Source organism: Acomys minous (assembly GCF_964271855.1).
Source record: "Acomys minous genome assembly, chromosome: 10".
Taxonomy (NCBI): Eukaryota; Metazoa; Chordata; class Mammalia; order Rodentia; family Muridae; genus Acomys; species Acomys minous.
Window position 1 is genome coordinate 7,142,796 of NC_140491.1, and position 15,564 is coordinate 7,158,359.

The 15,564-nt window shown below is 41.9% G+C and overlaps 1 protein-coding gene across 2 annotated transcripts in view; it reads right to left on the reverse strand.

Annotated features, from left to right (window-relative positions):
* FAM114A1 (family with sequence similarity 114 member A1) overlaps window positions 1-15,564 on the reverse strand; it is a 71,786-nt gene that overhangs the window by 39,323 nt on the left and 16,899 nt on the right. The window contains exon 4 of one of the 2 annotated variants that reach the window (XM_084799525.1): window positions 11,682-11,769. In XM_084799525.1, coding sequence (XP_084655651.1) covers window positions 11,682-11,769 — 88 coding nt within the window. The remainder of the gene's footprint in view (window positions 1-11,681; window positions 11,770-15,564) is intronic. The other variant, XM_084799526.1, reaches the window with a different exon arrangement.

The following is a 15,564-nucleotide window of genomic DNA, read 5'->3' on the forward strand; positions in this document are numbered from 1 at the left end:
CAACAACTTTGTTGTATGTGAGTAAAAGAAAATGTTTTCTGAATTCTACTAGAAATTCAAAGTTAAGCTTTACATTTGCCTAAAAGCTGTAATTGTTTTTAATAGATAAAGGATACTGCCACACCCTACTTAGCCGAGTCACTTCTAAAGCTTGACTTAGTGTGACATCTAGTGTCCGAAGCAAGGAAATTGTAACAGAGCCACTGATATTTTTCTTTTTCCTTCTTTTTTTTGGTCTGATGACTCCATTTCCAGAATTAGTGGTTGGATTCTACCAGCAAGAGAAAGACAAGAAATGTGTGTGACACTATTTGGTGTAGTCTGTGGATTAATCTCACATCATCACAAGCCCTAAATATCCTTAAACATGGAAGGCCCGGGCTCTGAGGCTGGGACTGGGTCTGATTTTTCTTGCTGCAGTAGGTCAGTGCTGGAAAGCAAAACAAACAAGCAAAGCAAAACCAGAAAAACAACAAACCAAAATCAAAACAACTGTGAGAACATCGCAGGAGAGCATCATTAAAAGCACTGATGGTCATCTGGCTTTTTCACCACCTGTACTTACACTCTAAAGGAAAGGAAAGCAATCTACACTGAAATCAGCTGAGGGACTTCGGTTCCACCATTTCTTAGCTGTGTGGTGTTAGTTAAGTAAGTCACGTCTCGGGTCTCTGATGCAGTGCTTTCTGTAGCAGGAGAATTGTAATGGCACCTTCCAGTAATGCACAAAATCGCTCCACTATGGGCATTTACTGAACCTATAGGATATCACAGACACTGTACTAAATAGTTCAGAATAGTAAAATGTCTGCTTTTCTTAATAACAATGTGCTAAGAGATGTATTATACCCTCCCATAACTGAGAAAGTCGAGGTCTATCAAGACGACATCACTCGCCAAAGGTCTCAGAGCTGGTAAATGGGAGGATTCAAGCCCAGTCTGTCTGGTGCCAGAACCAACATGCATGATCTCTCCATTATACTGAGTCTTAGTTAAGGTTTTATTGCTGTGAAGAGACACTGTGACCATGGCAACTCTTATAAAGGAGAACATTAATTGGGGCTGGCTTACAGTTCAGAGGTTTACCCCACTATCATCATGGTGGGAAGCGCGGCAGCCTGCAGGCAGACGTGGTGCTGGAGAAGCTACAAGTCCTACAATGTATTTCCTTCTTTGAAAAAAGAATACTTAGAAAAGAAACAAAATCCCATACAGTTGGTTCTCTGAGCTATGTGGCTGAATTTTGCCCTAATATTTTCTGAGGGAAATGGGTATAATATAAGTTTTACCACTTTAACTGCTCCAGGGTACAGTTCCACAGACCAAATACCCCCTAATGTCCATTTCCAGAACACTTTTGTACCCATTAGACGGTAACACCTTCACGCTCGACCTACCAGACCCTGACAACCACTGATTTACATTGTGCATTTCTGATTTTGATTACTCTAAGTACCTGGCCCAAGTGGAGTCCCACAGTACTTGCTTTTTGTGGCTGGGTTTGTTTCACTTAGCATAATGCTACTCAAGGTTCACCCACTCATAGTTTTTGTGTCAGATTCCCTTTACTTTTAAAGTATGGCTTATACTGTGTTTTGCTCATTGGGAGACATGTAGGTTGTACCTACATGTTAGTGCTGTGAATAATGGCGGCTTGAACATGGGTGTACAAATAACTCTCTGAGACATTACTTTAAGTCCTTCTGAATATATACCCAGAAATGAAATAGACAGGTCACATCCTAACAGTTCTGTATTGGTGTATAGTTTGGTTGCTCATAGTTATCATATGGGCATCTTGAACTATCCTTTCTTTGTTCAAATATCACATCACTGAAGTCTACTAGGCACCCTCTTAAAAACTTTAACCTATACTCCCAACTCCTCTTATCCTTTTCTACTTTGTGTATTTTTTAGGGATTTGGCATTTCCTGGAACTAACTCTATATAACTTTCCTATTCATACAGTGTACTATCCACTGGCTTTTTCCTCTCACTAGGAGGCAAGCCCTCTTGGGGTAGGGTTGTTTTTCTCATTTACTCAGTACTCAAGGGACTATGGCAGCACACAGAATAGTAAGCAATCACTGGCTGGCTTCTGAATTGAGCCTCTCTGTACATACACATCAGTGTGCTTTGCAAAGTACCAGCAGAGGTGGGCTAAGCTGAGAGAAAGATGCACTTCATACTGTATGGAGAATGCCACCTGACCTTCAGGCAGGTCTCACCTTACATTCTTCTTCGGGGTGAGCTGTAATAATAGAGTCATCTAAAAAATATTGATCTTGCTTCAGACTCTTCTGTTAATGAATTCAAAACATAAAAAGTAGTGGAATGCAGTTTTATAGAAAAAACATACAGTTGAGGCTGCCATGCTCAACTAAAGCAAACTAAAGGCAGCATTAAAAAGTGCCTATTAACTTTCCTTCTGGAAGAGTCTTCCCTCTCCAAAATGGTAGCCAAGTTTCTCTGTAGTCAATGCTCACATATAGCTCTGCCCTAGGGTCAAGGTTAACAGTAAGTTCTACTGAACTGACAATGTTTGCATCAAAGCTCACCAGAGCTTTGATGTGCCTAATTCAGAGATTGCAAAGCACTGTGGGAAACTGTAGCATCAATACCATCCTTGTCATGGATGACCTGTGATAGTTATTCTTGATTGTCAACTTGACTACATCTGGACTTAACTAAAACCCAATGGATGAGCATAGCTGTGAGGGATTTTTTCCGAGACGGGGTTTCTCTGTGTAGCCTTGGCTGTCCTGGAACTCACTCTGTAGACCAGGCTGGCCTCGAACTCACAGTGATCTGCCTGCCTCTGCCTCCAGAGTGTTGGGATTAAAGGTGTGAGCCACCAACACTCAGCACTGTGAGGGATTTTTTTTTTTAAACTTAAATCCTCTGAAGTGGGAAGACCCATTTCTTTTTTTTTTAATTTTGAAAGCAGTTTAATTATACATCTGTTTAACAAAACATCAGCAATCAATGTTCAGAGCCATGTTAAAGGTGAATCCATCACAGTTCTTCTTTGGCATATACATTTATATTATTACACATAAATAAAATAAACTACATACAACAAGAAGAATCACAAAACAATCAGGAATTATATAAATGTTACATTCATAGTGTTTTGGCTAATGGTATTTGGCAGCCTTGCAGAAAACATCTTTCCTATCTTGGTGAGTCTAAAATTCTGAATGTAAATCAATATCTATCATATCTTATCTCTACCAACTTAAAACATCTATCTAGACTTAAAAACAGTGTATCCCCTAAACAATTAAGCTTAATTAAAAAGACTAGACTATCTGGTCTTCAACCCCATTAGAGACAGGAGAAGGGATAAACTTGATTACCTAAGTATGCCAGGAGCACACATTAGTAGCTTTCCAAATGAGAAGATGACAGAGACAGTTGGCTACCTGAATAGTCACCCAAAACTATAATGTTGGAGCATCATCTTCAGCCTTCTGGCCCAATATGTCTGACAGACATATTTGTGAGGCAGGAACTATTGAAGACTTGCTTACCCTGTCTTGGCAGAGTTTGGCTGTCGACTCTGCCTGTATCCAAAGCTTGCCCTTTTTTAGGCAAAATTCTGTCTGTGGCAGAAATGAGAACATTTTGCCCAGTGGCTTGTTTGCCACATTTGAAGCCATGTCCATAGTAGGTTCTTTGATGCTCATCATCCTCTTTGAGGTAGGCTGGGTGTTGCCAGGAGTTAAGCTGTCTTGTCAAAGAATCTTTAAAATATTAACAGCATCTTTAAATGTCATATTCTGTAGGTCTCTGAGGCTTTTGAAGACCTTATCTATTTTACCTTGTCTATCTATAATATCATATCTATCTGTTAAACCTAAGAGAACAATGCCCCATTTCCCCTAATGGGGGTTGGGTAGGTTTTTGTTTGCTTTCTTGGACTACATATCATTATTTTCTTTCTTTCTTTCTTTCTTTCTTTCTTTCTTTCTTTCTTTCTTTTTTGAGACAGGGTTTCTCTGTGTAGCCTTGGCTGCCCTGGAGTCCACTTTGTAGACCAGGCTGGCCTCGAACTCACAGCGATCCAACTGCCTCTGCCTCCCAAGTGCTGGGATTAAAGTTCCACCATGCCCGGCCTCAGATGCTTATTTTCATTGGGAGTTGGTTATAAGTTATTATTGATCTTATTCAGAGAGAAAATTAATTGGACTTAATTTTCCTTTACCTTTCTTTCATAGGTACGGAGATAGGGGTTGAAAAGAAAGAAGGGGGAATACAGAAACATAGAGGGAGGATAGGATAAAAAGTAGATTAGTGAATCGACTCCTCAACCTAAGGCCTTAATTGTTACTCACAAATAAGGTTATTTTTAATTCATTGGTATAGAATTTTGTATATTGATGCAAAAGAAGTTTAATTTTTATACATTGGTATAGAACTCAAATTTAAGACTATTCTCCACCGACATTATATATATTTTCTACTATAATATGAAGCATTGAACCCATACAATTCAATTATAATACAAAGTTTACTTCCAATACCTTGAAAGTGCTATTGCAGGCTGTTTAGGATAATTAAGTAATACAAGCTAATTGTTAGTTGATCAAACCATGGTCATGTCAATTACTAGTCTATTTTTATCACAGGGAGCACTTCTAATCCAGATCTTTTTTTGTGGTGGGAAATCCACTTTTAATCTGGGCCACACCTTCTACCTTCTGCTGGCAGCCTATATAAAGGACACAGAAGAAAGAAGCTCCCTTTCTTTTCCTGCTTGCTTTCACTAACAAGTCCACTCCTTCCCTGGCATTCCAACCTCCTTCTTCAGGGGTCCAACACAGACTGAAAACCAGCCGAGACATCCAGCCTCGTGGACTGAACGTCTACTGGATTCTCGGAACTTCCATTGGTAGGCAGCCATTGTTTGACTAGCTGGACCACAGTCTGTAAGCCACCTTAATAACTTTTCATATTTATGTGGAATATATATATATAAGTATATAAGAATATAAGTATATATGTGTATATGCATACATACATGTTCATACTAGCTCTTTAACTTCTGTTCCTTTAGAAAACTCTAATAGAGGGTTCTATAAAATTCCTAACCCTTAGGAGTTTTTACAGCATCAGCATCACTTCACAATAGATAAACAGATAGATAGATAAATGGATAGATTGGTATTCTCTTGCAGTTGATGCTAATTTGTGCGGAGGGGCGTTTTCACGGTAGCACAATTTGGGTGGGTTTGCCAGTCTTTAATGAGCACTGATGCTATTATTTGGACATGGCTGGTAGAGGATGTCATCAGAATGTGAAAAGCTGCACCGTGGGCAAGGATGGGAATGGACGAACAGTGACTTTGGGAAACTAAACACCTTAATATGATCGGATGCATCCTAGCACCCAAGCAAATATTCTTGCAATAGATATTTAGAGTCATAAACTGTCACAGCCAACTTTTCAAATAAACATTAGGCCTTCGGCTGATCCTGTAATAAATCGTTCCTTTCTGGAGAGGTTTGACTCTGGGATCTCCCTGTCTTAGCACTGTCAGCTCTCAGTTTGACAGCTGGGCCATCACTTTACTCTTAGCAATGCATTTTAGAGGTAAGTTATGTCTATCATGTGCGCATGGGAAATCATTGCTGATTTTCATGGTATCACTTTGAAGTTATCAATAGTATCATTTTTTGTCATTTGCTGTATTTTTGACATTTTCCCCCTTTGGTTTCTATATGGAATATTTTTATTGCATTTTATACATTTTTCCACAGGTATGATTGGCAGATGATTAAGTCTTCTTACACTGTGACACAGTTTGCGAGCGACAAAAATGCCTTTTAAGAGGCAGGGTCCCTCTGAAAAGAACTTTTGGCTGAGAAGCATTTCATTTCACATACGCATTGGGACAGCTGCTTCTTTTCACTTCCTCTTGACCTTAGAGTTAAAGTAACAAGCCAAAAGGCCAGACAGAACAACGTAGAGAAGAAGCTAAACGCCAAGCAACACGCTGTGTGTTTCCACTCAGCGCGGTTCCTTCTACGGCATAGCCTCCGTGAGGTGGAAGCCCCGTTTTCCGGAAGTGGGAAGGGACCTTAGGTTCTCCAGTTCCCCAGCCCGCTCTTTTTCAAGTAAGGAACCCAGGTCTCACGAGGGACAAGTACAAGGTGTAGCTAGCTAATAAGTCCCAGCGTCTTACCATAACAGGCCCCAAGTACTCCAGCCTGGGTCTCAATTCCTAGCTCTCACAGGACAATGTTCATCCCAATAAAGCACCACCTTCCAGATGTTTCCATCCTCTGTCACTTCCCTGCCAACCGCAAAGACTTACAAGCGCTGAGATGGGCAGTGCCTCTGCCTTTGCCCATTTCGCTTGTGTTTCTACTGCAGTTGGTAGCCCTGTGTGAAGGATTGTGTTTCGTGGTCTACCTGAAACCGAATTACCCTGGCTAGTAACATGAGGCTGTGGGTGGAAGCCGATCACAGCTGAATGTGGTTATTTTCTTTCTTTACTTTCTTCAGGCAGTTTAGAAACCTCAAGAGCTTCTCTGGGAGCTGGGAGTGGCCTGCTTTCTAGAAAGTTTCGTTGCCTCATGATGATAAACTGACAATACTACAGAAGCCCTGGGGTTGACATTGTTTCCCCATGTCATGGAATACCCCTCAGCACCAAACTAGCAGCTTAACAGACTTCAGTCAGGAAGCCATAACTTTTAAAAAATGTGCTTTTCTATTTCTTAATCTTGAATTTTTTACAATTTTACATATGTGCATTTTGCATAACTGACTAACTTCATCTCTTACATCTCACCACCCCACCATCCACCTTTAACCCTCCCCACAAATCTCTCATCCACTCGTCTCTCTCTCTCTCTCTCTCTCTCTCTCTCTCTCTCTCTCTCTCTCTCTCTCAGTGTATGTGTGTGTGTGTGTCCCACTGAGATTAACCAGGGCCATCCGGGTGACCACAGGTTTGGAGTTATCCGACAGGCTCATCAGCGTGGAACCCACCACATTGCAGAGTCCCTGCCCACATGTGGTCGAGCTCCATTCCAGCCCCCGCTTCTGATTTTCCATTATCTTTTGAGAGTCCAGCTCCTGGCCACTGTTGTGTGCTTCCAGCCCTGGGACCTCTAACACCATCTCCTCTTGCACTGTTTGTTTTAGCTCCTGTGTCAGGTGTGCAGAGACATTTATCTATGCTTAAAGTATTACTGACTTTAGGATGGCTCAACACACACAAATCAATCCGTGTAATACAGCACACAAACGTATTCAAGGACAGAACAACAACAACAACAACAACAACAACAACCTCAGCATATACTGCTTGGGCTCTATAATAGTTAATTTTGATTATCAACCTTGCTGGGTCAAGAAGCACCTAGACAAATAGTAGATGTCTTTGATGGTGTTTTCCAGAGAGGGATGAGAGATAAATCCCCTGATTAATTTGCAAAATAATATCATTACTGAGAGGTGATGGAAGGAGAATGTGTCTCATGGAGTCTGTTCTTGGAACGCCATCCTGTTGTCTCCTCCTGTATTCCCCTTTGTCCTGCCTCCTGTCTTCTACAATGTAAGGGAGAGACCCTCCCCTGCCACCGGCTCCTGCCACCATGGTGTTAACCTCATATTGAATGCGGAAGCGCTGAGGCCAGGGACCACAGAGTGGATCTCTGAAACCCTGAGCCAACATGTGGCTTCTCCCTTTAAGTTACCTCCAGGTATTTTGGTCACGGTGACACAAAGGTCACTATTACAGGCCACTGCTACAGTGGAAAGCCACACCATGTATTGACTGGAAGTCTATAAAATACGCCTTGGGGACAATCTAGGAATGGCACACCCAGTGACATTTCTTCTGCAGTCATTGGGGCAGTGACAACTAATTGTGATGAACGATTTTAGTATTAGCTTTGCTAAAGTATGTCCAAGGACACAGAGTAGTCAATACCTGTGGCTGGACTCCTGCCTCAAGGAAACTGCAAAACATTAGTAGAGGTTGTTTTAAGTCTCCACAGTTGGGGCAGTGTCTTAAGAGCAACAGAAGAAATGAATACAATGCGGTGCTCTAAACTCCATTCCTCGAGTTCATGGGGGATATGCAAATGTCTTTGCAGAAAAGCACATCTTGGCCACATGAGAAGGTATGATGGTCTGTGTTCACTGTCGGCTTGATCAGCTCTAGAATTACTTGGCAGACATTCCTCCAGACACACCTTAGAGGAGGGGTTATTTATATTAAATTAGGCTCTGGGTGTGTCTGTGGGGTTTATCTTGATTAAGTTAATTAAAGGAAGACCTTCCCATTGGGGATGGGTCCATTGCCTGGGCCGTGATCCTGGGCTATATAAAAAGGAGAAAGTGAGCCAGCAGGTGGCTCTCCACATTCCCAGAGAGGAGGAAAACATTTGTTTAGGCCTCTGTTTTTCTTGCCAGGTCCCCCTCCTGACAAAACTGATTCCTGAAGAGACGCAATTAGGAGAATGCAATCTCCCCGGCAGGCTGACATTTAGGGAGTTATATATTCGACCTTAGAACACCCCTGTCAGCACAGTCATCTCCTGGGGTGAGGAGGTAAAAGACTCCAAGGCATTCCCACACTCCTGCTTTTCAGAGCAGCAGTAACCGGAACTGGCTCAAGCCCCATGGTAGGGTCCTCTGGGCCACCTTCTGTATCTTGAGAATACCTGAGGCAGATGATCCGAAAGCTGTGTCACCTGTGACTTCCCATCGTCCCCTTCTCCTGTACCTTCAAATGCCTTTACTGAGCTAGCCCAGCGTGCTGCTCGTGGGTGTTCAGGCCCTATGAAGAGTGGATGTGAGAAACGAGACTGCCTGCGAAAGGCATTCTGCAAGCCATACAATCACAGGGGGTAAGTTTAGAGTAAGGGATGGGGGAGGGGAGGAATTGGGGAAATAGAATATATAGTCATGGGCTGGAATGAGAGAATTAAATGGAGAGGGTGAGGAAAAAGTGGAGTGAGGGAGGGAATGTGTGTGTGTGGGGGGGACAGCTAACACTAAGGGCCGTTTGAAAGGTCATACAGAAACTTACTACAGTAGAAGCTTCTTAGAATATATAAGAATATGAAGGAAATCTAAGTGGATAACACAAAAGTCCCAAGCAAAGCATCTCTTGTCACCACGTGAAACCTCCAGTTGCCAGAATGGGTTACATCTAATTGAGTTATTGGCCAAAGGGGGCCCCACGGAAACTCCCAAACAACTCACGCCATTGCCAAAGCTATTGGTCACGCTCCACAAGCTGATGGTAAGGCTTTACTGCTGAAGACAACACCGAACATGGAGAAATTGTGCTGGTGCCCATCTGGAGCCTTAACCCTTACTGACTAGTGTCCATGGTATTGGAAGGTACTCTGCATACGGCCAGAGGAGAAAGGTAACCATCAGCCCTGTGATCTACAATGGTGACCTACCTTGCATGATATTCTGGTACAACAGTGGCACAAACATTGTGGGAGTAACCAACACTATCTGACTGGAGTTAAGGCCTATTCCATGCGGTGAAACCCATACCTGATGCTGTTTGGGTGGTAATGGACCCAGAGGAAAACCAAACACTAAAGGAATTGCTGCTAAAGCGATGCCGCAATGAAATGACTCCTAACATCGCTCTGCTATACCCATGGTCAGCATCCCACTCAGCTAGCATCAGAGGAGCTCCCTCCTGCAGGAGATGGGAACTATACAGAGACCCACGACTGAGAGTAAGAGACTTTGGAACACTCAATCCTACATCAAATGGCTTCAAATTCCTTAGTGTGCGGGGAGCTATGCGTAAGAAGAGGCAGAAAGATTGTAAGACCCAGTGGAGGATGCAAGAGACCAAGGAAATGGTGCCTTTCAGACACAGCAGGACTGACATGCATCTGACCTCACAGAGACTGGCAGCAGGCACCGGCCTGCACTGATCCAAACAGGATGGGGTCCCGGTGCTGAGAGAAGAGGTGGAAACAAATCCTCATCCCTAACCTAGAGCTATCTCCATCAGCTGATCACATTAGGAAAGGTAGTTTTCTCCGATGGAGTCTCGCTGGGTCTACAAACCACACCTAAAGGAAGCCCCATGCTCTATATTAGACAGGCAATGCAAAATGAACTCAATGGTAATTTTGTAGATTTTTTTTGTCTCATAACACTTTTGGCATTAAAAAAAATCTTACTAGTCTTTTGCTTTTGCTTATATACTATGATTTCCAATTGTGTGTGTGCGTGCGTGTGTGTGTGTGTGTGTGTGTGTGTGTGTGTATGTGTGTGCGTGCACATGCATATGACTACATGTATGTGTTTCTTGTGCTTTTTCTTTGTTTTCTGTTTGTTTCTTTGTATTATTGGTTGGTTTGTTTTATTATTTGCCTGCTTGTTTTCTAAGGAGACAGAGGCATAGAGTTGGATGGGTGTAGAGGATCTCGGAGGTGGTGAGGAACGGGAAACCATGATCAGAATATATTGTATGCAAAAAAAGTATTTTCAATTTAAAAAAAGAATTGGGAGTGGAAGAATATACCAAGAAATCTGAAGGCATTAGCCATTATTTTTTCTCTATTTATAAACAAATACAGAAAATTCATTTTAAAGTGTATATCCAGGAGAATAGATTAACTTGAATAAATTAATTTTATCATTCAATGAGAAATGAACAATGTAGTGGAAGCCAGGATGCTCAGGGATAAGGTCAATACTCAGTTACTGTAACATTAGCAGCCTTGGGATGGGTATATGTGTTTCCTACCTGCGTATTTTCTTCTCTTTTTATTGTATTGCTTCAGTGTAGAATGTTTTTTTTTCCCTTATGAAGATCCCTCATGTTCTCTTAGAGAATGAAAGAAGAATTGTTCAGCCAAAAACTTTCTCTTCTTTTTTTTTTTTTTTTTTTTTTTTGAGACAAGGTTCCTCTGTGTAGCCCTGGCTGTCCTGGAATCACTTTGTAGACCAGGCTGGCCTCGAACTAAGCGATCTGCCTGCCTCTGCCTCCCGAGTGCTGGGATTAAAGGCATGCGCCACCACGCCCGGCCTCAGCCAAAAACTTTCAAGTGATATGAAGACCCTCTCTCAAACAAACAGGACACCAAAGTGACATAAAGAAAACAAACAAAAACTATTAAAGTTGGATGGTAAAAACATAGATTGAAGATATATTAAGCTGGGTGTGGTGGTGCACACAGGTAACCCCAGCATTCCGGAGTCTGAGGCAGGAGAATCACAAACTCAAACTCAGCCTACATTACACAGTTAGACTCGCTCTGAGAAAATAAATCTGTGTGATGTATGTGTGTATGTCTATCTCTCTCTGTATTTTTGTATATGCATAAACATGTGCATACATATCTTAAACCTATATTTTAGAAGATAATATAATGGTTTAAAACCACATTTTATGATTTTCAAATCCTACCCCTAAAAATACTGATTTAGATAATGTCCTAGTGTCCCCATGGGTCAGCATTTTTATCTGTAAAATGGAAAGAGTAAGAATACCCCCTCACAGAGTCGTTGTGAGAACAAATACATTAATATTTGTGATGCCCTTAGAGCAGTAGACACTGAAAATGGATTTCTTATGGGCAAATGTTAAACTCCATCAGTATGTGGTATGTCAAAATTTCTTGTCCAGTCAAGCTTCTGAACTCTTGAACTCTGTTCTGGTGCAACACCCAACACTTACCTACTGTGGCTGATGCAGATGAGAGCAGAGATTTCCCCCAGGATCCCCAGCCTGCCCATCCTCCAGCCTGTGGTGCAGAGTCCACAGCCTGCAGAAGAACAAATCAGCAACAGATCAGATACTCACTTTGCCTCTGAATGGAGCGACACTCATTTGGAGACGCAGTCTCAGATGCAGAGAAGGTTCAGGAACAAAACCCACCAACAGCCAAGCGTATCTCCTGGGCTTATAGTGTATATAGGTCATAAAAGAGTCTCTTGACCCGCACTGCAGTTTGTACTTTGGAACCAAACTGAGTAATGCAGGTGTTGGCTCCTACAGGCTTGGCCCAATTTGAGAAAGGAGCTATAGTTTTCCTGTTACAGGGACAAGGGCTGCCAGGGGTGAGGGGAGGGAGGCAGAGAAGTGGAGGGGAACAGGGAATGCAACACATTAGAACACAAAAACTGGCTTGAAAACATTTAAAAATAACCCTGATTTGGCAACTCTTACAGAGCTGAATAAATGTCCCTTTCAAGACAGCGTCCTGATGCTGACAGAGCACTAAGCCAATGCAGGGCGCTACCTGCCTCCATCTTTTGTATTATGGGAGGAAAATACACTCTGTTCTGTAAACCACGATATGCTGGATTGTAGTTATCTGTATCCCGTATGCATTCCTAACTGATTTACCCAGTAAATATCAAACACCATCCCATCAGCAGAGAGATGTGAGGAATAGAAAAGGGCATAGAACTGAATTGCTTGGGTCCGAGGCGAGGTTTTGCCGTTCTGGGCAATGAGTTCCTGAGGCTCTTCTAAGCCCTCGCGCACTCATTACAAATTGCAACACGTGGCAGAGGAAAGCTCCCATGACTAGGGGAGCGCATGCAATGCTGTCACAGACTTTGTGAAATTGTACATGGAGTATCTCAGTGAAATATATATATACACATACATATATATATTGAGCTCTCAGCACCAATAACCCCACAGGTTTTTGTGAAGATTACAAGAGTTCTTTCATATGAAGTTGTGGGTGGCGTCACTGTCATACAAACACTCCGTGAATGTTAGGTAGTAACAGTACTATGAAACACCAGCTTTAAGACAATGAAGAGGAGAGCTTTTGCGAGCTGCCCGTCAGTTTTTCCTTCCGTCTGGAAACAGAGAGAGGCTCGTTAACATGGGGGAACACTCATGACTCACTACCGTACTTGTCTGTGGTGTCTAGACTGATGCACCTCACTCGACAATGGAATCCTGTGGTAGTTCTGTGGCACCGGGAAGACAGATGTAAGTCGGTGACTAACACCATCCTCTCACTGGGCCAATCTCTACTTGGATTAGGAAGAGCAGTACACTCAGGGGTGAGGGCGTCTGGCTCCGATCTACAGTACTGAATATGCCCTGTCAGCTGGTAATTGGAAAAGAAACGTCAAAGGACTCTAGAATTTTTTGCCATGTGAGAAGTGACCACTTCAATTGCTTTATTAACAAAGTCCTTGGCACTGAGTTGGCACTTCTTGACTAGTTACAAGGACTACTACTTATAATCAATAGAAAGTCCCCAAGTGGCTAACAGTGCACATTTAACAAAAAATATAAAGCAAATAAATATTGACCACGAATTATATATCTCTTCATGAATACTGTCCCCACTCACTGGTCGTCATGTGACACACTTAGAAGCTATAACGCATACGACCAATGAGATGGTCCGGTGGGTAAAGGCACTTGCCACGCAGGCCCAACGACCTGGGTTCAACTCCCGGAGCCAGTGTAGAGGCAGAAGGAAGTAACTGTCTCCACGAAGTCCTTTTACCTCTACACGTGTGCTACGGCATATGGGCATGTGTGAACACACACCTACACATTCACATAAAAACAAAATAAGCAGAGTGGATCAACTCGATTCCCACATTATTAAACACTGCCATAAAGCTCTTTTCCCCTCACTTTTCACCCGTGCACCTCCTTTAACAGAGACCTTCATGACCTAACTCGGAAAGCAGAGAGCATCCTCTGAGAACTCGCTGCACTTTTCCCTCCTTCCCAAAAGCTCAAAGGAATGACCTCGTATAGTCAGGGCAAGTCAGACTTGGAGATCCAAAACATAATTAAAGGAGTGGGAGAGATGGCTCAGCAGTTAAGAGCACTGGCTGCTCTTTCAGAGGACCCGGATTTCATTTCTAGCACCTATGTGGCAGGCAGCTCAACCCCAGGGCGTCTGATACTCTCTTCGGAAGTCCATGGACATTAGGCACGCACACGACTCACAGGCATGCACATAGACAAAAACACCCATACACATACAAGAAATAAATAAAATTTAAATAAAAAGTAAAACGTAACTGGTTCTTTGAACAGCAGCAACCATTGTGTGGTCCAAAGAATATTTTATTTTATTTATTTTATTTATTTTATTTAAAACTTATTCAGATTACATCTCAATTGTTAAGTCCTAAGAATATTTAACTGTGCGGGATTCCATCAAGTTCAAAGACATCTAAATACCTAGCATGCCGCTTAACATCAAGTAAAAAAAAAACCCTATTTAGGTTGGACCTGTGGCTTTAACGGTAGCATCCTCACCTGGCAAGAGCAAGGCCCCAATTTCCATCACCAACACCAAAGGACCACATTACTTACTGAGGTTGGCATGTGGCTTGGTCACAAAGCATTTGCCTAGCTTGTGTGAGACCCTGGGTTAGATTTCCAGGAAAACAATCAAACTATTTAATTTAGGTGAACAAATTCAAAGCTATAAATAGATACAAGGTAAAACTCTAGAGGAGTCTGTCATACACAAAGACCACACACATTTAGATGGAAAATATATATATTCTTGTGTTAAGGATGAAAAACCTTAACCTGGTCTGGCTCAGAGGTTAAGAGCACTGACTGCCCTTTCAAAGGTCATGAGTTCAATTCCCAGCAAGCACATGGTGCCTCACAACCATCTACAACGAGATCTGGTGCTTTCTTCTGGTGTGCAGGCAGAATGCTATATACATAATAAATAAATAAATCTTAAAAAAAAAAAGACCAATCTGGATATCTGAACCCCAAGAGAGATGAGGAATCAGCAACTGTGTGTCTCATACCTGGGATGTCAGCTATGGGACCCATGAGACCCAGCTTTCGCCTTCTGCGAGTTCTGTAACTCACAGCACAGATACTCTAAAAAAAGAGCCTCAATGTGGTGGCGAGGCTGTAAGCTGTCCTGGGAGCCTGCAGCTCTGTCAGAAGGTCTGACTTGCAACGGCCTCAGTTATTCCCAAGTAATTTTCTTTCCTGATGAGTATCCGTAATTCAACTCTGGGAAGATTTAAAAATTAAATGTAGAAAGGCTAATGCACCAAAGCCATGCTATTAACGGTTTTTGTGCACATTTGGCCTTTTCTCTTCTACTAATATTTATGGAACTTAACAGGGTGACAAGGTTTGAAAACCAATTTATGATGAATAACTGAATTATCACATTACAGACTTTTAAGCTGAAATTGTTCCACATTTAGGAATACTACATTAACATTTATATCTTTAAGTTAATAGCTTTATAACAATTATTAAGTACTCATTGTTTGGTAATCTATAGATAAATGAGGCACTTAAAAAGGAAATAGAACGTATCACATTTTTGTCATTTAAAACATTTGAATATATTCAAGTTGGTTTAAACAAACAAACAAACAAGACTAGACATTAACCAAATTTCCTTGGAAAGTGGCTGCTCAGTTTTGCTGGGCTTATAAACAGAATTATGATTTGTGAGATGAACATAAATCCTAAGGAAAAATTGAATACTTAAAATTGCAGTCTTAATACACTAAACACTAATTCTTTAAACCAAACCAAGCGTCTCTAAGTAGATCTTTTTATGTACAATACACACACCAGC